The sequence below is a fragment of the Neolamprologus brichardi genome, chromosome 16 (assembly GCF_056152115.1).
Source record: "Neolamprologus brichardi isolate AB-2024 chromosome 16, ASM5615211v1, whole genome shotgun sequence".
Taxonomy (NCBI): Eukaryota; Metazoa; Chordata; class Actinopteri; order Cichliformes; family Cichlidae; genus Neolamprologus; species Neolamprologus brichardi.
Window position 1 is genome coordinate 32,678,660 of NC_142119.1, and position 25,851 is coordinate 32,704,510.

At 39.6% G+C, this 25,851-nt stretch overlaps 2 protein-coding genes across 4 annotated transcripts in view; both read right to left on the reverse strand.

Annotated features, from left to right (window-relative positions):
* Positions 1-3,157, reverse strand: part of cacnb4a (calcium voltage-gated channel auxiliary subunit beta 4a) — a 39,369-nt gene extending 36,212 nt beyond the window's left edge. For both annotated transcript variants that reach the window (XM_087853076.1, XM_087853075.1), the window contains exons 1-2: positions 2,888-3,157; positions 1,423-1,506 (exon numbers count right to left, since the gene is read on the reverse strand). In XM_087853076.1, coding sequence (XP_087709202.1) covers positions 1,423-1,506; positions 2,888-2,950 — 147 coding nt within the window. In that variant the 5' untranslated portion in view covers positions 2,951-3,157. The remainder of the gene's footprint in view (positions 1-1,422; positions 1,507-2,887) is intronic.
* Positions 3,158-6,952: 3,795 nt separating this feature from the next.
* On the reverse strand, positions 6,953-25,134 carry stam2 (signal transducing adaptor molecule (SH3 domain and ITAM motif) 2). Of its 2 annotated transcripts, none has more exons than XM_087829566.1 (14): positions 24,974-25,134; positions 22,870-22,954; positions 22,643-22,718; positions 22,124-22,219; positions 21,795-21,941; positions 18,228-18,294; positions 17,806-18,004; positions 15,237-15,331; positions 15,053-15,135; positions 14,879-14,966; positions 14,705-14,759; positions 14,430-14,577; positions 10,831-11,009; positions 6,953-9,200 (listed from the first exon to the last, which is right to left on the reverse strand). In XM_087829566.1, the coding sequence occupies exons 1-14, from the start codon at positions 25,011-25,013 to the stop codon at positions 9,005-9,007; spliced, it is 1,554 nt and encodes a 517-aa protein (XP_087685692.1). In that variant the 5' UTR covers positions 25,014-25,134; the 3' UTR covers positions 6,953-9,004. The 2 variants fall into 2 exon arrangements, with proteins under 2 accessions (XP_087685692.1, XP_087685691.1); XM_087829565.1 differs by having other exon boundaries at positions 6,953-9,203.
* Between the last annotated feature and the right edge of the window lie 717 nt (positions 25,135-25,851).

A 25,851-nucleotide genomic window follows, 5' to 3' on the forward strand; every position in this document is an offset into this window, starting at 1 on the left:
TCTGCTGCCACAGTGTTTTCTCTTCACATTCAATTTCCACTTCATATTGGAGCCAAACCCGTATGAGTCTAACCAAAAGTTATGTAATGATGGATTGAGGTCAGAAATCAACAGTGGTCCAGAGATGAGCTCTCAAAAACACTTCATTCCACCAGGGATATCTGCAAACAGCAAGTGTTCACCACCCACTGTCAGAGCTGAGGTTTGCATCAATTATTAGTCTTAAGTGCTTCATAGTGTTGTTTATAGCTCTTTAACCCCTTTCCAAAGGACCTGGTAGGCTATTAAGACACAATTAGGATGTTTGCTAAGACCATTAATCTCTGGCTCTCTTCCACAGTGTCTCTTATGTCCTGTCTCCCTCCCCTTACCCCCAACCAGTTGCAGCAGATGGTGACCCCTGAGGTTTCTTCCTGTTAAAATAGAGTTTTTCCTTCCCACTGTTGCCAAATTGCTTGCTCTTAGGGCGGGGTAATCAGACAGTTCGGGTTTTCTCTGTATTATTGTAGGGTTTTTACTAGGGATGCAACGATACCAATTTTTTCAAACCGATACTTGGATCTAAGTACTTGCCGATACAGAGTACAAAAAACGATACTTCTAACACACACACACACACACACAAATACAATTAATTGGAAGACAGTTTTATTATATTCCCTGCCGATAAAAAATAAAATCTTAATAAAAATGACCACAAAAAAATTTCAAGTGAAAAATAAGCACTTCTGTTAAATTATTGCGGAGTCTCCACATTGTAATTTTGCAAAATATCACTGAACTATTGGCACTGTCTCGAGCTTTCAGAATTATAAATAAACACTTCTGTTTGGAATAAAATAAATACAAATTAGGTTTGCGAATAAAATACACTTTTAAATTATTGCAGAGTGTCCATATTGTAAACAAACAAACAAAATAATTATTATTAAATAAATAATAAAATATAAAAAATTATAAAATAAATAATAAATAAAATAATAATTGCCCCCCTAGTGGCCAATCTAAAAAACTACAACAGAAATGACAAGCCACCCTCTAATTAATGAAATAAGTTAGTATCGGTTCATGGTATTGGTTAACTTTTACGAGTATGAGTACACACACATTTTACAGTATCGGCCCCGATACCAGTATCGGTATCGGTCCATCCCTAGTTTTTACGTTACAATATCAAGCACCTCAAGGCAACTGTTGTTGTGATTTGGTGCTATATGACTAAAACTGAATTGAATTGAACTGAGTTGCTGCCTAAACTAAAGACGCTCGTCACATGTGTTGTAGCCAGGTGCAGCGCTACATGGTGAAGCTTTCATCAGTATTAACCAGATCGATGCCTCGACGAAGCAGACATGCAGTCATTTATGTAGTTTAAGCAGGTTTATGCTTGACCTCTATAAGTTCAAGTTCGTCATGTCCTACCTGTCTGAGGATGAAGCTGGTGGAAGTGGTGCTGCCATCGGACCTCTTCAGTCGACTGCGTCTGGAGTAAGTCCCCCTGTTAGCCTAATGAAGGCAAAACAGACCCGCGAATGAACTCTGCTCTTTTATTTTATATTTGTGATTGTATTTTTGTTGGCCCTTCCCTTTATTTATCCCCCTCTCCTCTACAGGACAAACCCAAGGGCACCTTCCTTTCAGTAACCCCGTTAAAACCAGCTCAGTCTCTCAGTCTCTCTTTTAAAGTGACGTTGATGCCAAGCAGCTGTCTCTTGTCTGCTGTGATGACCTGATTATAAGAAGCCGGTCTTTTAATGCTTTCTTGGACTGTCACACTAAGGTCTATGATAAGTGCAGCTTTGCGTGAACACTGCCCCGATGTGCGGATTCAGTTTTTTTCTGACCTATTTTCACACACAAGCAATTTGTTTAAGTGCAGCGAGGGCATACTTCACTTGAGCAGAAAACGAGGTGAAATATAATAAATGGTTGCAGCGCTTGGCTCTTATGACACCCTTCGTGACAGCAGAGGGAGGAATATCACTTTCTGTGACCCCATCTTAAATTTAAATTGCAGGAATGGTCAAACTATAACTTCAGAAAATCACAACACAAAGCAAAAGTGCCTTCGCTGTGTATAACGGTCTCTAACGAGGCCACTTTGCTGAGTTCTGTATTTACACACATTCTGTAGTAGATAATGTCTTATTTGCCTGATTAATGTAGTGAATGTTCAAAAATTTCCCCCCCACCCAGAGTAAAATCCTTAAAGTTAGTGACGTCAGCAGTTCAAAAACACAAAGAAATGTGATTCAAGCCCGAGCCTGAACCATCCTGAGCAGGATGAATTTCTCACCACAAATATTAGGCTACATAGTCTTAGGAAAATTGATTATTTTATTGATTATTATGCTTCATAATATCTGATTCATATCTGATTCTTTCCTGGTAATCAAATAGCAGCACTCCCATTCATTACATTAAGTGCACACACAGTTACATTAACAATCTGCAAATGTTGTAACATTGAAAAAATATAGGAGGGGGTAAAGTACCTCCCTTCCCTGGAAAAGTTTTTTAAACTACCTCATGCATCACGAGCTGTCATAAAGTGCTTAATAATTGAGCACCTAATTTCATTCCTTTTTGAATAAATCAAATTCACGCCAGGCTGCAGATCCCGTGCAATCTCAGTTTGACTAATAACACCTTGAGGACTAGTTAGAGATAATGAATGCATCCTCACCAAGACAACGAGCAGGATGACTTGTTTTTTTTCTTCCAATTATCATTATTATTATTATTATGTCAGCGTAGTGTGGAGTAAGGGGGCTTCATTATCCCCCCGGGCATATTTGCATATATTTTAAGATTTGTCTTCGCGCATCATTAAAACATTTGCTACAGATTCTCGCTGTTTCACGTCATGTTTTTTTTTCTTTCCTACCTGAAACACGGGCTTCTGCATCCCCTCTGCTATCCCGTGACGGGTGTAGATGTGCCGGGACATCTCAGCCAGTTCGTCGGTCCAAGGCGGAGGCTGGCGCTCGGTGCCACTCCACTGGAAGTGCCGCTCCTCGGGCGGCGGACAGTGAACCGCCGGCTCCAGCTTTAGTCCGATTCACGCCAGCAGAAGAAAAAAGACTTGGACGGCAGCTCGGACGTGTCCTCCTGCAGAGCTTTACGGAGTGGACAGGGCACGTACATCAGATGTAGCCCTCCTCTTCCTCCCACACGCATCACACAGGGTTACAGGAGTGCTGCGTTCAAGGACGAAGTAGAACTTGAGAATTTCGGACACTCAGCGTGTGTCATTTAGAGGGCAGCCGTCAAAAGTCAAACTCAATTAGATAATATATTTAAAAAAATCACACTTGTCTGTATGTCACACGTAAAAAAAGAAACATTTTTTATAGCCTATTTTATATATGATATTCAACTTAACTCTATCCTCCACAGCAGGGACGTCAGCCTCATTTTACATCCTGGGCCACATACAGATCATTTTCATCTTAAGTAGTCAGTGGGTGAAGATGTTTAACTACACATTTAATCTAGTTTAATATATATATATAAAAAAGAAGAAGTGCAGTCCTAACAGCAAGTCTCGGTTCGTCTACACGATAAATAAATGCTTCTGTAGTAAATTAAAGAAATCACAAATAAATAAATGTGCCGTACCTTGCTGTTCAGACTCTCTTGCAAGTCCACAATCTATCCCCTCCTTCACATTTTTTCAAAGCTGTTCAGTGGGCCAGATTTGAATCTTTGCTGACCTATCCTGGTCCCCAGGCCTTATGTTTCACACCACTGCTCTACAGATTTAATTTCACTCTGATTTTCTCAGATTGGTCCATACTTGGATGCCAGGTTCTTTATCAACTTTTCAGAAGCTTGCGTTTTACAAACGGTCATTTTTGTGATCTATCTATCTGACCCACAGACAAGCAACAAAACGAAGGTGGCTGCAGTAAAGTACTGATAGAGCACCCTCATTAAATCTGGAAGTCTGCACTTCAATCACATCTTGTTTGATTTAAAGTTCACTGCGGTGGCAAAATTGCAAACAATTGCATCATTCAAAAAAAAACAAGGAAAAACAAATGAACAAAAGTTATGAATGCTAAAAAGGTCATTTAAATATTATTGTAAGTTTATAATGGGCACTTTAATGAAGTAAAACCACTCCCTTTAAGCGGAGAGAAGGAGTGGGCTCTCTCCCTTTAAGGTGTATAAAACCACAGCAACCTCCATAAAGATCAACTACGGTCCTTCTTATTATTTATTCTTATTTACCGTTTATTATGGCACACTGCTAGAATGACTCAGTCATGAATATTCAAGTGCGTTGTCTCCAAATGTTTTCATGAGAAGTGCTAACTGTAAACAGGTAAAATTATATGCTGAACTAAAATATTCCAATAAACACATTTGCAGCCCTACGTAATCACTTTCCACCAGTTTCGTGCCGCATTCTTCACTTAAAAACAGGCCAATTTTCAACTCAAAAATATCTCACGAGGACAAACAACAGATGAGGGAATCTTCTCAGCCATCCTCAGCAGACCAAGGCACCAGCTGTGCTGTTTTCAGACAATCTCGAAAACATTTATTCACACTCCCACGTATCCTGGAAGAGCAGGCAAGAATCTGACTTTGCAACTGAAGAACAGTTTTACCTGCGCTCAGTGTTGGGAAGGTTACTTTTAAAATGTATTCCATTACAGATTACAGAATACATGCCCCAAAATGTATTCTGTAACGTATTCCGTTACGTTACTCAATGAGAGTAACGTATTCTGAATACTTTGGATTACTTAATATATTATCATGCTGTTTACAACTACATGAATGTACTATTGCTGTGATTTATTACTGTTACTGAAGGTTTGTGGCTCCGAACCGTAGTAAAGGGACCTCTGGCTAATACGGTGGGTTCTGTGTCGGGCTCGTAGCCGAAAACTAGCTTTACTTTGTTGTCTGGGTCAACTTTGCTAGCAGAGACAGAGAGAGGCGTTGAAAGGCTGCTCCAACAGAACTTATTCTTTCAGAGGAAAACACGAACATGGTGTACAGTCGAGTCTGCAGTGGTTATTATTATATTTACATGCTTCCAGCTCCCGTTTTTGCTCGATGACAGCTCGTACTTTTCCTTTTTCTCCCTCCCTCGCTCACAGACACATAACGTGTACGGCAGTCCATTCTCCCTGCAGCACGGACTACACTGCCTATGATGCTACATTCTTTAGAGCTATACCTGTAGCATTCTGCCTATTAGCTTAGCACAACAACAACAAAAAGGCCTCTCTCACCCAGGAAACACGCAGAGAGAGAGCGTCACCCTGTAACCATGGCAACCGTAACGCTGCCGCCTGGAACAACAGAACGTAGCTGTCAAACAAAACCCAAACAGTCCTGACCCGCCACAATATGAAACAGGGAAGTACCGCCGTGTAATCCATTTATTTCAACAAAGTAACTGTATTCTAAATACCACCTTTTTAAACGGTAACTGTAACGGAATACAGTTACTCATATTTTGCATTTCAAATACGTAACGGCGGTACATGTATTCCGTTACTCCCCAACAGTGTTGGTCAAGTTACTTGAAAAAAGTAATCAGTAATTAATTACTGATTACTTCCCCAAAAAAGTAATCCCGTTACTTTACTGATTACTTATTTTCAAAAGTAATTAATTACTTAGTTACTTAGTTACTTTTTAAAAACACGATTTACAACCTGAATAGGTGATAAAGCGATAGATCTTTCAGCCCAATTCTACTTTTTCTACATAATCCATCATACAAAATGTAATCAAATGGAAAAGTCTCTTTTTAAAACTTGTTTTGTTAGTTTTAATCTTTTAACTTTATGCATGAAGCAAAATTTTAATTATATGCACCATTATCTGACTGGAAGAAATTAGTTTAACATTTAAACCTATTTTCTGCACATTCCAGCACATAATATATATATATATATATATATATATATATATATATATATATATATATATATATATATATATATATATATATATAATTTTTTTTATTTTTTTTTATTTTTTTGTGTTTACACTCACTCTTTCAGATGCAAGTAAAACACAGCAGAAAATAAATAAAGTCAAAGACTAGCGGTCCTTTTGCTCTATTTTCACCTGTAAAGCAGGAGTAGAGTAGGCGGAGGTTTATCCTGGTGCAGGTGTGCTGCAGCGGTCAGTGGAAGGATACCGCAGTTTCTCTGTGAGTTTCCCATTACGTCGTAGCTACTCGGTGCTTGCTTGGAAGTTTAGGGGTTTTTTTTCGCTGTAAAAAGAAGTTTTCTTCCCACGCACAGCGGACACTAATGTTTTTGTCACTTTTTACGGAATCAAACTCAAAGTAAGGTCAGTACTTCCACGCTTTAAACGCTGCACGCTCATACTCTCTCCGCACTCGATATATGATCCATTGTTGATCTGCACACAGCTGTTGTCACGAACATCACACTCGCTTACGTCACTGTCATGAGACATTCTCGCAAGAAAATCACGGTTTTAGTAACGCAGTAACGCAGCGTTCCTACGGGAAAGTAACGGTAATCTAATTACCGTTTTTGCAATAGTAATCCCTTACTTTACTCGTTACTTGAAAAAAGTAATCGGATTACAGTAACGCGTTACAAGTAACGCGTTACTGCCCATCTCTGCTCCCCAACACTGCCTGCGCTTTGCTACCCATAACCAGCTCTAGCATTCACATAACCTCCAGTGTACCCAATAGAAAGAAAAAAAGTAGAAGCTATAAAAAGGCCAAGTGCAATTAATAAATCATGTCTTCTGGGTAGAGCATATTATTGGATTGTACGTCTCATGCAGATGGGGATGTGCAGGGAATAGCAGAGGCTAATTACTGTAGGTGGACAGTTTCTATTTTAATCACCCTTCTCTTAATTGTACAAATGTAATTATTCAACAGCTTCAGAGGAATCGGCGCTAAAAGAACAAAATCAACTTCCACACACGCCATGTCTCTTATTTCAAAGAATATTTATTGAAGAATATTATACAGTTTGCTCTGTTACAAAAGCAGTTTTAAAATCCTGGATGACACAACGTTTCCTGGGATATTTCAAATATAAACAATTATACACGTCCAGAGGATTCGGAGACAGAAGTCGCTTCCCAACGTTGTGTTTTGATTTCTACAGAAGAACAAGGCATTCAGTGGTAAAATAAAATGTTTACAAAGCTAAGGTGCAATGCCAAAGTCACTGACAAATCCAGATATTTTACATCTAATATACACTGCCTTTAACATTAGGGGTGCTTAACACAAATTGAGTTCTGGCTAAAGTTAGAAGTGTGGAGTTACTGCAGCAGCCCGAAGGACTTCATGAGAGCTTGGGAAAAACATCTATTTCTTCAGTTTGACTAAAGATTTTTTTGTGTATTTAAAATAAATGTTGTCGTTTACATTTTGCCAAGAAAATAAAAGTAAAAGCAGAAGCCAAGTAAAAATAATTACCCACTTTTTCATGTCTTCACATATATATATATCAAAGTACAGGCAATGCTGATGACAATTATGACGTTTTAGTACATACACATTAAAGAATGTGCTGTGGATTTGCATAAAACATAGAAGAGACAGAATGATGTTAGAACCATGAAGAGATGCAGCATTTTACCAGACTACCAAACCCATTCAGACGTTTATCTATTATCCATTCACCCAAACCTTTGAAAATCAGTGTCGCTTTACATCGACAACGAACCTCTTTTTGGGAAAGTACTCAAACACGCACAAACATGGAGAAAAAAACAAATGTGCACACACACATACACATAATTAAATATGTCAAATGTAACCATAGAATGCACAAGGCAAAGAGTCTATGGGAACGTCATTTCTGAATTATTTACAATGTTAACATATCTGACAATTGAGAAATAGAGTTTGCACTTCTAAATTCTGTTAGAGACACTGATCAGCTACAGCGTTGGTGGCTGGTGATGAGAACAGTGAAATGGGAGATCTGGCCTTTTAAGTACCTGCACGTGTTTGTGCTGAAGAGAGCACCTGAGCTGGAACTCACGAATTCAGTCTTTGCAGATGAATAAACTACATCAGCTGAGTGGTGCAATCAAGATGATGATCAGGATAAACGGCTCGTATGAATCCGCTTGCAGACTTAAACAAGAAAAACAAACAAACCGGTAACTGTTCCATTTCCCTTGCCTACATTACAACATATGATTGTGTTTTTATTCACATTTACTCTACATGCTTGCAGGCTGTTTATTTTTTTGTTGGCCTTTTCAGCGATCCCTCTCAGGAAAGATTTTGATAGCCACACTTGTGCACAAGACTTGGAAGCTGCTTGCATTTTACTTTCAGAGCTACAAGGAATACTTTACTCGATTTTATTCCAACTTGAGCACGTTATCGCACCGTCGACGTATTAGGCTTTAAGGGCTGCCAAAATGCTGCGTCTGCAGACGAGGTTGTGTGAACAGATCATAAACAAAGAAGAAAATAACATTTTATCTCATCTAGGCTAGTGTGGACTAATCCTCTTTAACCAATAAGAAGACTCGCAGTTCAATTCAGAAACAGCATGGTGTTGATGTATTATTTGTAATATGCTAATTTCCTAAACAAATTAGACAATGACTGCTCGTTGCATGGTCCTGTACAACAAAACCAACTCTTCTTCGCGCTGACTGATGATGTTTGAGAAAACCAGCGTTGCTTTGAGTCACCCATGAAAAACGAGGAGACTAAGAGAAAACTCTCGGTGCAGTGTTAAGCCTCACATACAGTAGCCGAGTTTTGACTTGGATGCATAGCAGACCTGCGTTACATACACGCATCAGTTATTTCAGCTTTCCAGGGGGTGTCTGTTCAGCTTGTCAGGCACAAAAAAACAAAACAAAATGAAAAACAAAAATAAAAGCCAAAGGAATTTTCCTAAAGCAATAACCTGACACACGCATGTGTGCTAGGTAAACCAAATAAACACACAACTAGCAGCTGAAATATGTGAAGGGTGTATCTTCTCAGGTCTGCCCTGTGTTCGTTTTACAGAAGAGGCTGCTGATAATATGCTGCCTGCTGCTGCTGCTGCTGCTGAGGAGCCTGGTGAGGGGGAGCTGCTACAGGATAGGACACAGGAGGCATGCTGGAGTTGTGGTAGGCTGACATATCCATGGTCATGCCTGCCTGAGGTGGGTAAGGAGCTCCTGTGGCTTGGCTCATGTACGGAGCGTTCAAACCACTGCTGTGAAATAAATCCACAAGTGACATTTAGGTCAACAAATTCATGAATCTATCATTTCAATGCATCCTCTAGAGAAATATGATTGTTAGGTAATATGATTTTGTTAGTAGTGATCAAATTCGGTTTTCTAAATGAGTGTTTCCATAGTAACAGTACATTTCCTCTTCCTGATTTCCTGTTTTTTTGTGTATTTGTCACACTTTAATGTTTCAAATCATCAAACAAATTTAAATATTAGATAAAAATAACACAAGTAAACACAAAATGCAGTTTCTAAATTAAAGTGTTTATGAACACCCAGGCCTGATTGCTGCTACACCTTTTCTCAATGAAGAAATCACTTAAATAGGACCTGCCCGATCAAAGCGGAGTAGACCAAAATATCCTCAAAAGCTAGACATCATGCCACGATCCAATAAGAACAACATAATCTCAGTCTACAAAAGGTTACAGAGACATTTCTAAAGCTGTGGGACGCCAGCAAACCACAGTGAGAGTCATTATCCACAAATTGCGAAAACATGGAACAGCGGTGAAACTTCCCAGGAGACACCGGCTGACCAGAATTACCCCAAGAGCGCAGTGACGACTCACCCGAGATATCACAGTAGACCCCTGAACAACATCCAAAGAACTGCATGCCTGCAAGTTCATGACTCCACCATAATAAACAGACTGGGAAAAAATGGCCTGCAAACCACTGCTGAGCCAAAGGAACCTAAAGGCTCGTCTCAGTTTTGACAGAAAAGATAAAGACTTCTAGTAAAATACTCCGTTGACTGGCGAGACAAAAGATGAACTTTTCGGAAGGTGTGTGTCCCGTTACATCGTGAAAGTAATACAGCATTTCAGAAAAGGAACATCATACAGTAAAATATGGAGGTGGTAGTGTCATGGTCTGGGGCTGTTTAGTGCCTCGGGACCTGGAAGACTAGAAAACACCCTGAAGGAGAATGTTTAGTCTGTTTGTGATCTCAGGCTGAAGCTCACTTGGGTTCTGCAGCAAACCAGCAAGCCCACCTCTGCACGGCTTACGAAAACAAAATGAAGACTTGGATTTAGGTCAGGATTTAAGTCCTCACCTGAATCTGATTGAGATGCTGTGGCATGACCTCAAAAACGTGGTTCACGCTGAATTACAACAATTCCGCAAATATGAATGGGCTAAAATTTCTCCATGGGGCTGTAAAACCGCTAAGGGTGGCCCAACCGGTTATTAGGATTTGGGGGCAATCACTTTTTCACACAGGGTCATCATAACTTTGTTCCCCCCCCTTAATAATAAACACCATCATTTAGAAACTCCATTGTGTTTACTTATGTTATCTTTGTTTAAATTTAAATTTGTTTGATGATCTGAAACATTTAAGTGTGACAAACATACAAGAAAAAGGAAATCAGGAAGAGGGCAAACACTTCTTCACACCACTGTATATTTATGAGAGAAGAAAAGCATATCACAAGTTTTTGTTATTTTCCCTCGTGATGTGACGGCTATGTCAGTGACAATGACGCTGTTCATTGTGATGTACAAATTAAAATGTTTTTGGTGATTTGGAGACACATCAAGTGATTAAAAATCTGACTTTCAACGTCCTTGTTAAAAGGGTGGAGGTGTTATTCTTACCTCATGTAGGGCGGCTGAGCAGTCTGGCTGTTGGGTAAGGTGTTGGGTGGAGCTGAGACATTTGGGGGTAGTGAGTGTAGAGGTCCAGGCTGGTCGCTGGGCAGATTGTAGGGCTGTGCAGAGGGCATCTGAGGCATGGATGGAGGAAGATAAGGGGGTGCCGCTGGTCCAAGGTAGCCCTGAGAAGACCAGGAGAGGAGCGTGCTGATGAGTGAATGCACTGAAAGGATGTAATAGAGTTCGGCAGTGAACTTATTTCCCAGTAAATATAGCACAGAGCCAGAAAAACTGGTTGACCGCTCCCAGCAGGTGCTGCTGTCGGTGACTGCCACTGACCTGCTTGGTTTGTTTTGGCGTTTATACTGACCTGTTACCACGCCTATGCTGCAGCTGCCGGCATGCTACGATACTGCTGTTTGTAGTATTTATTAGTGAATATTTAACAGTTTATAAATTGTAACAGTCCTAATCTAAGCCACCAGATATGAGGAAGGTCAATTAGGAGAAGGGTTGCTCACAATGCATTCATATCTACATGTAAATTATATTTTCCAGTTTTATCTTGTGTTGGTAACTCAATTGCATTGGCCACCTCCTGACTGTCACAGTGCTAACAGTTCTCCCTTTGCCTATTTAGTATAACACTGGTTAATATGGGTAGCTTATTTTTTAAATAAACAGCTAGCTCTCGCAATATGCTTACTGCAGAGTTAGTAGTGTTAGTATGACGGGTATAAAGCAGTCTTGTATAGGGATGGGTACCGGTATCCGGTGCCGTGATGGCACCGGTTCTGACATAAACGGTAGTAACCAGACCGAAAAGCAGCGCACATTTCGGTGCTTTTTTTCCCTGAGCTGTGATACACTTTAGATTCTAGCCAATCATTTTACATTTCCGAGGATAGTAGGCGGGTCCAGGTACGTACATTCTTTTAGAGCAGAGCTACAGATTAAAAACGCCCAAGGCGAAGTGGTCAAAAGTCTGGCTGTACTTCACAGCAAAAGATGCAAACTCAGCAGCTGCAACAAGTGCTTTAAGCTGATACTGTGATACTGTCAAAGGAGGTAACACCTCAAATCTGATGAAACACCTGGCGACGCATAGCGTTTTTTTAAAAGCTGAGAAATGCGCCGTATTTGATAGCTTGCTGCGAGACCTCACACTGAGCACATCTACTGCGGGTGTGGTGCCTGTTATCGGACCTGGAGTTAGCAACATCCCCCAAGAACCCGAAGAGGAGAGTCCTGGCCCCTAGCCCTGCCAGTGTAGCAGAAATGATGAGGATGATGATGCAGCAGCAGCCGTTCTTCTCTGCATGAGTAGCTTAATGTTGTTCGTGTGTAATTTACGTTGAGTAGGCTAACCACGTTATTACATTAATGCATGTAAGGTGAACTAGCAAACACCGTCGTAGTTACATGCAGCTGTCTTCTTGTTTGATGGCAGATACTCCCTTCACCCTGGACAAAAAGGCTAAAATGACCAAAGAAAAAGTGGGAAACGTGTTTTTTTCCATTGTTTAAGCACTGCTTCCAGCCAAGAGTGATGCCATAAATCCCCTATATCTGCAGAAAAGGCTAACATTGTTATCTTTTTACAAAAAAAACAGCTGAACATGAGAGGTTTTTGGACCAATTTTGTGTTCTCCATTCTTTAAGCACCGTTTAAGCACCGGCACCGTTTCAAAAGTACCGGTTTGGCACCGGTATCGGATAAAACCTAAACGATACCCATCCCTCGTCTTGTAACACATTCCTATTGCTCTGGTTGCATTTTGTTTAAACAGACAGCTGAAAAATTGGCGTGAGTTAGTCCTCGACTAGCCCTGTTTAAGTCAACTTGTAGTAATTTAGATCTTTCAGACCACTAACCATGCCCCCAAAAGAAAAATAAAATGCTTCATGCTATATAAACTGATGCTGTGTTGTTTTTGCTCCAACCAAAACCTATAGCAGTGTGATTATGGGACATCTGTACCTAAGTCACTTGAAATTAATGCAAACAAATTACAAATGAAGAGAACTGCTCAAGAATTGTAATAATCCAAATCTCTATGATGACAATTTCCTTATCTTTTGAATTTATTCAAGACATATAATGAAGCTATTTTTAGTTTCACCACCCTTTAATCTCTAGTTGGAGACTGCTACATCCAGAAACTACAACCTTCATTGTCTGAGATGCTACAAACATCCTCAGTCAGTAGCAGGTCACCAGCAGCTGCCCCAAATAATGAGATTTGGTGAGCTATGTTACACAAATAGCCTCTAGAGAAACGTGCACCGACAGAGATATTCAAAGAACAAATACCAATAATATAAGAAACAGTTATACAGTTACAAATTAAATAATATTGGAAAACAGAGTTGAGTTTATGTAATTTTCAGACAGAAGATCAGCTGTGTTCAGTCTTTATTCAGCATACAGAAATGATGCTGATAAAACACTTGTTTTAAATTATTAACAGTTTCAGAATTTTTTGTCATTTTAAATCCTTGTTTTTAACCAAGTCCCTGTTACTGCAGGTGCAATAAAATCCTGACAGTTGGATTTAAGCTGCATGGAGCTCTGGTGTGGGCCTGCTATGCGAAGTGGACAGTTTTCTAAATCTCCAGGGAAAGACGGTGACATTAATCACCACCAAGAAAACAGCATCTGCTGAGAAAGCTCCGGCGGCCAATGAGACATGTTAGAGACATCCTTAAAACATGTATGATTCAGCTCTGCGTCCTGCTGATTCTCCATATGTTTACATACACAAACATATATTTTTTCTGTGCGGCTTGCTATCTAAACATCATGGATGTATACACGGTTTCAGCTTCGACGTCATTTACAACTGAGAGTCACTCTAAGGCTGCGTTCACACTGCAGGCGAAAGCGCATCAAATCCAATTTTTTTGACCCTATGCGACCCATATCCGATCATGGTATGACAGTGTGAACGGCACAAATCCAATATTTTCAAATCCGATCTGATTCACTTTCATATGTGGTTCTGAATCCGATACATATCTGATGTTTTAGGAAGCGACTGCTGTTTGATGGTCATGTCGCATTAAATCCGTCTTTTACGTCACTGACACAAGACAGACGCCAATTATCAGCGCCGGAGAAGACATCGCAAACGCTTCCTGGCCATCCAGTGAAACTGCTGGGAAGACAACGTTGGAGAAACGTGAACATTTTATTTGTATCTGCAGATTCTGACAGAAATCTGCAACTATCCTTTGAAGCAGCGCTCCTCTAAAACAGCAATCAGGATCATTATTAGGTTATTTACATTATTATGTAAATAACAAAATAACTTAAAGCAAAAATTGGGAAACGTGAAGTCCGAAATCTTTATATTAAGGGCCATCAGTCAAACAATACTGTTGGTCTGGGTCTAAACAGAGCGCGTTGTGTGTGACGTCTTCTTTTGCACATGCGGCCGCTTTGAGCGTTCACACTAGAGCGCGTTTGCTGTCGCGTTTTATTTGTAGTGTGAACGAGCAGACAAAAAAAATCGGATTTGATCAAAAAATCGGAATTGAGGATCAAGACCTGCAGTGTGAACGTAGCTTTAGCAATCAGAGGCATGTAAGACTATTCTGACCTGCATGCCCACAGCAGAGCTGGCTGGAGGATACTGTGACTGCATCTTGGAGTAGGCCGAGTAGTATGGAGCCTCATTCATGAGCTTGTTGTAAAGCTCCAGTGCCTCCAAAACCTTCACGTTCAACTCTGATAACTCTGAGTGATTCCTGCAACACACACAAACAAACATCAGTCCCAAGTCCTGGATGAAGAACCTTTTGCATTTGCTGTGCATATGGTGATTATGATCAATCTGATTAATAATAGAGAAATGTTACATAATTAACACATTACCTGTCAATCTCCTGCAGCTTCTCATCAATCAGTGGGTTCATCTGTGCACATGCACCTGTTTACATCCACGGAGAGAAAAGGAGAAATGAGGTCAGAAAGCAAAAGCACAGCTCACACTGACTGCAGCTGACAGCGACAGTTTGACTAGATTTAGAGTGGCATTAAAGTTTTTACCCTCCAGCTGGATCAGCTCTAGGGAGTCAGGAGTGGAATCTGCAGGATCTGTATTCTGCAGCAGTGCCAGCGTTCGGTCCATCTTCGTCTGCAGAAAGACGTGAGCAGATGCGTGTTGGTAAAATAACTGAGAGATGGATTTGCAAATGAAGAATCGCTGAGGAAATGTGCTACCTCGTCAATGAAGACGGGCTCAGGCTCTATTTTGGTTTCCAGGCTTGTCTCTTCTGGAGTCGCCGGGTTATCAACATAAGTAACTATGAAAGAAAAGGTTCAATTACATTAGCAGCTCTAGAAATAAAATCAATATGCTCAACAGGAAGTACAAACAAGAGTCTGTCCTTAAGAAGCTACCAACCTGGCTCTGGCTCTGCATTCAGATTGGTTGTGACAAAGTTGGAGGGGAAAAGCCCAACTCCTCTGTGGTTCTCTCCTTTCCACCAGTTTGGATCACTGTAAACGGAAACATAAAACCAAAGTCAAGGAGCAACTGAGAGAAAGCCATACTTAGCGTCTGGCTAAGCTTCATGCCAGTCAGAACCATTACAACAAGAAGTCTAAAAATTCTCGCCCTGATGTGGTCTTTGGCAGCTCCAGAAAAGGCGGTTATGGCGAGTTTTCAGAGTTCTTGGTATGAAAAAGTATTTTGACGTTTGCCTAGTTTTACTTGCAGAACAGAGTTTACAGATCATTTAAGTCCTAAAAATAATATCTCATATTAAAAATATTCACACTTCTGGATGAATCTCCAACAGGCAAACAAACCTTGTGACATTATTATCACTGACAGATGTTACTATTGCACTGCATGTACTTTGAACCACACTGATTCAATTTCTGTTTCAAAACAGTTAATGAGCATGGAGCATGTCATAATAACTTATCAAAGGTTCGTTTTTGACATCAGATCATTTCATTTATATATTATTTTTATATTTTATTTAGACATTACATCAATTTTTGGGTTATTACTGAAATTACAAGGCAGGGATGGTATTTATATTCAACATCCATGAAGATATAGCAACATGACTAGGGATGGGTACCGGTGTCCGGTGCCATGATGGCACCGGTTCTGACATAAACGGTAGTAACCAGACCGAAAAGCAGAGGTGCTTTATTTTCCTGAGCTGTGATACACTTTAGATTCTAGCCAATCATTTTACGTTTCCGAGGATAGTAGGCGGGCCCAGGTACGTACATTCTTTTAGAGCAGAGCTACAGATTAAAAATGCCCAAGGCGAAGCGGTCAAAAGTCTGGCTGTACTTCACAGCAAAATATGCAAACTCAGCAGCTGCAACAAGTGCTTTAAGCTGATACTGTGATACTGTGCAAGGGAGGTAACACCTCAAATCCGATGAAACACCTGGCGACGCATAGCGGTTTTGTTTAGCCGAGAAATGCGCAGTATTTGATAGCTTGCTGCGAGACCTCACACCGAGCACATCTACTGCGGGTGTGGTGCCTGTTATCGGACCCGGAGCCCTGCTAGTGTAGCAGAAATGATGAGGATGATGATGCAGCAGCAGCCGTTCTTCTCTGCGTGAGTAGCTTCATGTTGTTCGTGTGTAATTTATGTTGAGTAGGCTAACCACGTTATTACATTAATGCATGTAAGGTGAACTAGCAAACACCATCATAGCTACATGCAGCTGTCTTCTTGTTTGATGGCAGATACTCCCTTCACCCTGGCCAAAAAGACTAAAATGACCAAAGAAAAAGTGGAAAACAGTTAAACATGAGAGGTTTTTGGACAAAGTTTGTGTTTTTTCCATTTTTTAAGCACTGCTTCCAGCCAAGAGTGATACCATATATGCCCCATAGCTGCAGAAAATGCTAACATTGTTATCTTTTTACAAAAAAAACAGCTGAACATGAGAGGTTTTTGGACCAATTTTGTGTTCTCCATTCTTTAAGCACCGGTTCGAGCACCGTTTAAGCACCGGCACCGTTTCAAAAGTACCGGTTTGGCACCGGTATCGGATAAAACCTAAACGATACCCATCCCTAAACATGACTGTCTGATCTTAAAGGTCGTGCAAACTCTGGGACTTTTAGTGGTAAAGTATAGATCAAAGCTAATGGCTGAATGCGCCCTCTAACCTGACAGACCTGTCCCCTTCTCTGGATAATGAACATTTTCAGTTTAGCTACGTAAACAATTTTTCACATTCAACTCATCTGCAATAAACTCATTTTTGCACATCCAGATCTTCATTCAATGTCAGTAAAACAGTGCTATCTATTGGTTGGGAAGATATAAATAAATAAAAAAATAAATTTTTATTTATATAGCACCTTTCAAGACAGAATCACAAAGTGCTGCACGTAAGATTACAAGTCATAAAAAGATTTAAAAAAAAGAAAAGAAAACAGGCAAAAAATTAACCAAAAGCAGTTTTAAAAAGGTGAGTTTTGAGTTGTTTTTTTAAAAACAGCTACTGAGTCCACAGTTCTTAATGTTTGGGGGAGAGAGTTCTACAGTCTCGGGGCCACAGTGGCAAAAGCTCTGTCACCCTTAGTCCTCCTCTTAGTATTTTTTAAAGCAAGTAAGCCCTGATCAGATGACCTCAAAGACCTGCTGGGACATCGGGCTGTAGCAGATCAAAGATGTAGGCTGGTGCCAGTCCGTGCACAGCTCCGTAGGTCAAGACCAGGATCTTAAAATCGACTCTAAATTTAACAGGAAGCCAGTGTAACTGAGATAACAACGGTGTCACATGTGAGTACTTGGAGGATTTTGTCAAAAGCCTAGCTGCAGCGTTTTACACAACCTGCAGACGATCCAGAGAACCTTTGCTTAGACACATAAACAGCGAATTACAATAATCCAAGCGTGACGAAATAAATGGATGTATAGCAATCTCCAGTTCAGAGCGAGATATAGCAGAGCTGATTCATGACAGGAAGTGTTATAAAATATTACCTGTCATCCAACACTAGGATAAGTTCTCCAGCTTTGAAGGTCAGCTCGTTGTCTTCAGCTGCTTCAAAGTCGTACAGCGCACGCACCTTCCGAGCCTCCTGCCCCCCACCGCCATTAGTATAGTTTGGAGGGTCAGAGGTCATGGTCATGGGGCGTGTCTCTGCCTGCTGCTTTTGCTCCTGTAAGGACAGCTCGATAGCTGAAGAAAATAAACAAGAGAAGTGGAAATGAAGAAAGGGTATTTAGCACAGGCAGACTTGGCACATATGTCAGATTCATTTAATTTTCATGCTCCAATCACATTTTCAGCCACGGAGAATCAATTTAAAGGTTTTCACGTGTATTTTTATCAGATTACTTTCTATGAAATCTGTGTAGAGCTTTTGGATTTTTAAAAAATGAATTGAACACAATAACTTTACCTTTGGCAAGATCGTCATCATCCACTGGTTTGCTTGCAGGTGATGGGTTGGCCTTTGTGCTGGAACCCTGTGGTCAGTATAGAAAGACAAGGTCAGGTCAGAGTGCAGAATAAGTGCACCTGAGGAAGAATGAAGCACAAAGACTTTAAATGAAAAACCAAAATGTTTTTAAAAACACGGTGCCACCTGGAGTTCATGCTGGGTATCACATATTGTTCAGAAATGTGTCTCTAGCCTTTAGACACAAATACTCCCAGGAGCAGTCTCGTTAATTATTTGTATCCAGAAGCGAAACAATAGAAACGGGAAAAATGAAAACCGCTTCAGTTTGTGCGGCCAAATCCAAACTGACAATAAGTAAATAAATAAACAAATAAACAGGTAAACGCTGCCACAGCTTGAGTCACGCTGCCTGCTGCTTTTCCTCCCTTAGCTGACAGAGATTAAATGTCATACCTGCTGCCACATGACCACCTGCTCTCCACTGAGGCACATTTGCCAGCCTATCCCGAAAAAGGAAATGCAGCGCACCATCATCAGAGCCAAATGGAGCACAGCCAGTGTTAACAAAGCCAGGATGAGAAAGCAAATAAAATCGAAGGGATTTTAGACTACTGATATTAGGGCTGCAGCTGTCAACTACTTTAGTATGTTTCATCCATGATGAACAACAAAAAAACAAACAAACTCTTTGTATTTACGTGTCATACTCAATTTTATTTTTTAAAGAAAACATTTTCCTAAATGCAAAGATATAACATTTACCTTTACTCTGTCTTCCTCACAGGCTTTATGAGTTTTTGTACATGTGTTTCTGCTTGTTTAAGTGTGCAGTGAATGAGAGTTTGTGTCTGTAAGCCTTTAAAGGAGAATTTGGTGGCTTCTATGAAGAGAAGTGAGCATATCAGCATTCTGATGTTTGCCCTCTGCTTTGTTGCACAGGTTTTGTGCTGCTGAAAACAAGACGTTATGATGGTGTAGACTAGTGATGGTGAGATGAAGCCTCATGATGAACTGAAGCTTTCCACCCAATTGGTCGACTCATGGTTCGAAGCATTGTGATGATTCATTTGCTCTACTGCGCCATCAAGTGGACAATTCAAGTGAAGCGGGCTCTGTGATTATAATGATGTGTAAACCTCTAAACTGAATAAATAAATTGTTTTCTTGGTTATTTATCCCGAATATTGTCTAAGTATGTGTGATACAAAAGAGAAAGTGGAAACTATCAGGACAGAGTTTTGGTATGATTGTGTAACTGTTAGCCTCAGACAGTCAGTCAATAGTATAATTCAGATCATAGATCAGTACATTTGCATATTTTTATAACTATAAAAAGAAAGCTGACACTTTTAAGACTTTATCTAATGTGTAAGCATCACAGCAGATGCCTTAGATTAGAATCAGTGAGCTGTCGGCTTTCAGCCCCGACCGTGTCCGTGCTGTCTGGTGAGAAAGGCGACATCTCACTGATTCTGATGCGTCAGCGCTTTGTGTTTACGTCTTTGTGCAGAATCGGTGTACCTGCTCTCATTTACTGTTTTGGCTGTTTGGTGGTTGTTGAAATGTAGTAATATTTATATTAAAAATCGATTCATGATTTTAATGAATCGATATCACGTTATCCAAGCTAGAATCGATTTTAATCGATAATCAAAACCCGCTAGTACCTGTGTAATCATGCTTATGTACATCTGGATAATGACACAAACTAGTATTTGGCGCTTCACTTTTTAATAAACTAAAAGACAGAAATCAAATTATAGGATCTGTAGTGTTGTTTATTTATATTATGGTGCCTATCATTCATTATATTTATTACTGTGTGCATACTTTATTAGGAGAGATAAAATAAAATAAAAAAAATCTCTTTCTTCCTGGTTCCATCGAAGAAGAAATGCTCAAGTAACTATGTAACACGTACGTAATCCAATTCCACAACACAGTGTGATGGGAATCAGCTGTGTTTTTCTGCCCATTTTATTTCGAATCTGGCGCAAACCGGTGAACCAGTCCTTGAATCAGTCACGTGGTACAGACTGCCCGCGAGGCCTCGAACGTCACTGCATACGTAATCAAAGCAAGCCTCGATACGCGCTTCACAGAAACGCCCCCAAGATTACCCGACACACTAGTGTAGACGTTAATTAATATTAACAATAATTCACTGTCCAACCTAACAACCCTCAGATCAGTGGCTCAGAGTTTTACTGGGCCATGTATATTTTTATTGGCTTGGGAAAAAAGATGTAATTTTATATATGTTTTAAATATTAAGGCAATTTAATTGAGACAGTATTTTTATATCATCTCAAAAATTGTATGAAAATCTTAATAGATAATAATAATGGTCTAGTACACCTCATGTCCCCCTTTAGACTCACCCCTGTAAAATGGGACGGCTGCTCAGCAAGCTGTATAATTTAAACATGTTTCAGACTAAGTTAACAGTTCAACTGCATGTGCTCGTCGCAGTGTGTAAACAGACTCTGGCTCCACGTTAAACTGCGCCAGCCTCATCATCACTGCTGCTGTTGTGTTATCAGTGTGCGTGCGCTAAATATCAAACTTTTTATTCACACGCTGCTCCTTAAAAAGGTTTGTATTGCAGGTCTGCTTGTAGTCTTATGGCGTTTCCATTGTAACAATGGTGCGCCACAGAGCCGTGCCTTAAACCAACCATCAAAGCAAAGAATGTGTGTCGAGAATTTTTTTTAATCAAATTATTTGAAATACTTAAATCAGCGCAGCCCTAACTCACATCACTGTCATTCGTTGTTTATTATTTAATGCTCTGAGTTGTCTATTGTGCGGAAAAGGATGTGTTGCACATTTATGTTTCTACTGAAGGCTACAATAGTTCTCCCCTCAGTGGCAGCTTTATTAGAGTTAAAGTCTTCAAGTATGTCAGATGCTTTATGAGAAACTGATGTCAAAGTCCAGTTTGTTGCGTAACAAAAAACACACACACACACATTAAGCAGCAGAACAGAAACTAGAAAGCAGCTCTGACTATTACCAAGTCAGACTATGACATAAACCTCCAAAGAATTATGTGAAATATGTGAAGAGGAAATTCCCCTCTAAGCTCCTCTCATATATACACTCTCCAAAACAGACAAACTCCACCCAGCCTGAACCTTCACAATCACTACACTAGCCTGAGGTCAAATCATGGCTACAATTCCAGCCTCAGCACGCTAGTGAACCCTACTGGATGTGGGATGTATATTACTAGCTTAAAAGAAGAACCTATTTCCAAGTAGAAAAAAGAAGGTAGATTTAGGTCACTAAAAAAATACAATGTAAAAGAGATGAGGGTATATTGTGATGTGCAATATTGTTTAACAGAACATCAGCTTGTGTAAAATCTGATACTTTACAAAAAGAGGCCTTTATTTATGCTGCAAATACAGTATACTTACACTTTGTTTATCTGTTATACTGGCATCAAGTATGACAAAGAATTATAAAATAAAAACTCAGGTGTAGCTGCTGCAAAGTAAAGACTGTATAAGACTTCTAAATGACTTTGTTACACTTCTCAGAATCATCATGTCAATATACCTGTGAGGATGGGGATGGGAAGCTGACACCCTCCTCTTTCAGAGACTTGATGGTGGCCCCAATCAGGCTCAACTGTGGGTCTTTCTGAAAGTCCTCCGCCCACTCAACCATCAGAGCCTTTAGCTTTTCACATACCTTAGGGTGTGCCTAAAGAAGACATGAAAACAAACAGCTATGGAGTCTGGCATTGGTCAAGATTTTAACTGTAACATTAAACTTAAAATTCCTCTGAGTTTGAAGGACACGGACAAGAAATTCTCTGGATAAGATTCCACCCCAAAAAAAAAGGAAGGAAAAAAAAGAAACGCAAATCAGGTAAGTTTTCATACCTTGTTAAAAATGCTCTTCACTTCACTGGAAAACTCCCTTGAGCAGATTTCCAGGTGGAATATTTTGCCACAGTTTGATACACAAGCACCCAGCAACTGCAAGCCAAGACAGTGAAATAAGTACCGCAGTAAAAAGACAACCACTCATTATTTACAGCACATTTTAACAGCAGGTGAGTTTAGAGGTGGGATTTGATGACAACAGTCTGAAATTATCTCAATAATTTAAAGACAGAAATCTAAGAATAGAACAGGTCATGTGACAGTATTAGCTCACAATGACTCAGACAAACAGGTCTCACATTCTTCATTTCATTTAAATAATACTGGCGTGGAAAGGGTCTACTTTCCTGTATCCTTTTAAAGGAAATGGGTTTGCAGCCCAAATGCCAGTAAACTGTACTTCTAACCCCAAACCTAGAGAGGTGTTTGACCCAATCTATTGATTTATTAAACTTTTGCAGTTATTTGTGATGCCATTTTTATACATTAAATTAAATAGTAAAGCAACAAACTCACGTTAAGAGCCTGCATCGCCACATGAGGCACTTTGTGGTTGACTCTCTTCATAATGGATCTTAAGCTGTCCTTTGGTCTGCAACAGAAGGGAACAGTCTGTGGATTGGGGGGTACTGCTGATGTCGTCAAGTATGAAACACTTTCAAATTAAGTGTCCGGGGCCACTGGGCTGCTCAAATCAAAATGTGCCATTAATATTCAACAGAAGATGGCTCTTTCAAGCTTACCCATTGGCTGTTGTTCCAATCTTATCACAGATGTCCATGATAAGTGCCCAGTCATCTGTTGTGTTGTTTTCATTGGTTGCCTTCTCTGGAAATATGTAAAATGCGGATTTAGTGCATATGGTCCAGTGAGAAAATAACTCCAATGGCATTGTGGCTGCTTATCTCCAAAGAAAATGTGGGAAGACATGCCAAATGCATGGTGTAATATAAAAATGAGCCGCAAGCCCTTAACTGGCACATTGTACATCTAATTTATGTTACTCTGTCACCTATCGAACTCAAAATGAGTGTGGAAGGGTTCTATAAGCCAACTACATGTTGCTGTTTTTATTGTGCAACCTGTTCCTAATGGCCTATTGTGACAAGACACTTAGAAATCCCATGTAAATATTTAAGTACTTCAACCTGTGACCTGTTCAGCAGCTGACAAGCTAAAAGAAAAGCCTCATTAACAATTGAACTGCATTATCTTCTGAGTTAAAAGAAAAATCACAACATAAACTATATTGATTTCTACGATATTGATGTTAAGTGGTGTTCTGACATGCAAAGTGACCTGCCGCTGTTTCATAATATGCTAGTAGCAAATTACTTGTATGACGTTTCCGACTCATAGTGTCACTCCCATGACTCTCTAGTGCAATAGTGCTCTATTGTATGGTCATACAAGGACTACAGTGTTGCACAGTCAGATAAAGCTGTTCAGCCAGGAAGTGTCTATGAAAATTTACATAGGATGAGCTTAGGAAAACACGTAGGATAGCTGACAAATTAAAGGGAAACATAATATAAAATGTCTTAGAAAGGTGCTGGGTCATTAGAAAGGCTTGGCATGGATTTTCCAAGACTCTAGACCTCAACTACAGGAAAAATACACCCTTTAAAAATAAATAAATAAATAAAATACATATCCCCTTATTTTATGTTTAAAAAATGGTGGTAGAAAGTGAGGTTTAACACACTGGTCCAAAATCTTCCATAAATGTTCAACTGGGTTAGGAGCTCATGAGTGTGAAGTCCATATTATTTAACTCATACACCTTATAGATAACCCGTTTGTCATGTGGGAAGAGACTATTCATCAGAACAGGAAGGTCATAGGACATCAGCGATTATTGCGAAACACTTACATTTGTTTTCACTGACAGTTCTCGCTAAAGGGACATGCGGACACAAACAATGCCAGCAGAAGACTGCCACAATATGTTAAATCAGCAGGATTATCTCCATGCTGGGGTGAAACATTCAGAGTTTTCCTTTAATTTTACACCCATCTGAATACAGACAGATAACAACCAAACCCGAAAGGCCAGAGAGTGATTGATTAATTAGTCTTGACCAAGCTTTTCTAAATAATCACCAGCCGGAGAGAAAAAAGGTTTCAACAATTGTAATCATTAATGACTCATTACTATATTATTTTCACATTTAACTATCCAATGACGTATCAACTCCAAATACTGAAAACAGGCATCACTAACAATTGCAGCCCACGGAGACATCTTCAATCCACTTCTTTTTGTCTAACCAATACACCAAAATGTAAACCTCATTTAGTTTCTACATAAAACAAAGGAAAACACCAAATCCTCCCAAGTGAGACGTCAAGTGAACCGCAATGGGGATTTCACTGTTTTCGAGCATCAACAAAGTATACGCTTCAACGAAAACAGAAAAAATGATAAAGGAGATTTAAACTAATGGTATTTGTGTGATAAAGTAGATAAAATAGAACCATAAACGTATTTTGAGTTGATTTGGGATCAGCTGATCTTGTAATGGCGGTTATCCTGTGAGTTTATATGAATCACCAAGTTTTTTTTTTCTTACAAAGCAATCGCTGATACTAACAAATGAACTGGCCGACAAACTTAATAAAAGAGGTCGACAACACATCGACAGGTCAGGTACAAACTAGCAAAGGCTAGCAGGACTGGTATATGGTGTTGTAGCAAAAATTGGCAGCCCTAAAGTAACTTATCACGTAGCGCTAGCGAATAAACAACTCGAGCTAAGCTAGCATTAGCCTCTAGTGTGACTGGCCCTATCGTTAGCTTCTGGCTGTGACACACTCAAAGGGCCAAAGAGACAACAATTCACTTACCAACATCTTGGTCAAATGGATTTTGGGAAAATAAAGGCATGTTAACTATTTATAAAGAGGCAGACTTTGTGATGAAAAAAGTACGTGCGTTCTTCAGGCTAAACCTAAACAAATATCGCTTCCTCGTCCATCTAACTCTCACCAGTTGCTCTTCCGGAAATTTGGCTGTCTCCAATAATGCCTGTTTACAAAAAAATAAAAATAAGAAATAAAAATACTAAGCAACTGAGTCTGTAGCACCTTTTCCTTTAATTGTGTTATTATTTTTTTATTTTTACTTAGTGGAAATATAGCGCTGTGGCATTACATATACTTAAGCAATTAAAGGTAACACCTTTTTTATGGTTAAAGTGAAACACTGGCATCTAGTGGGGTAATAATGGATGTGGGCTCAGCATTGTTGTCCCAATGATACATTCACAAAGTATTAGCTTTTAGGTAAATAAATTATTATATATCACCACAATTTTTTCTACACGGGTCCTCATATTTATTTAAAAATTCAGCACTGCAGTGGTCCTTAGCAAAAATGGGAAACTGGTAATTTTACAAGTCATTATAGTGAAACGTTATTAACTGGGCATTACCTTCAGGCATTTCTTTTTATGCAGATTTCACTAGCATCAAAGACCAAAATCATCTTCTTGTACAGTCAATTGTGACTCTTCAGTTTCAATGACAGTGACATAGAATTCTTTAAAAGTGCAGAAGCCATCACAAGAGCCGTTTTATTGTAGAGTATGGTTCCCTAAAGCATAAGCACAGGTGTCTATCTAGATGTAGTTCAGGTCAGTTTAACCTCTTAAGAATGGAATAGAACACAATATAAAAGAATGGAATAAAAAAAAAAACCTTATTGCTACTGAAAATGGTAAAAT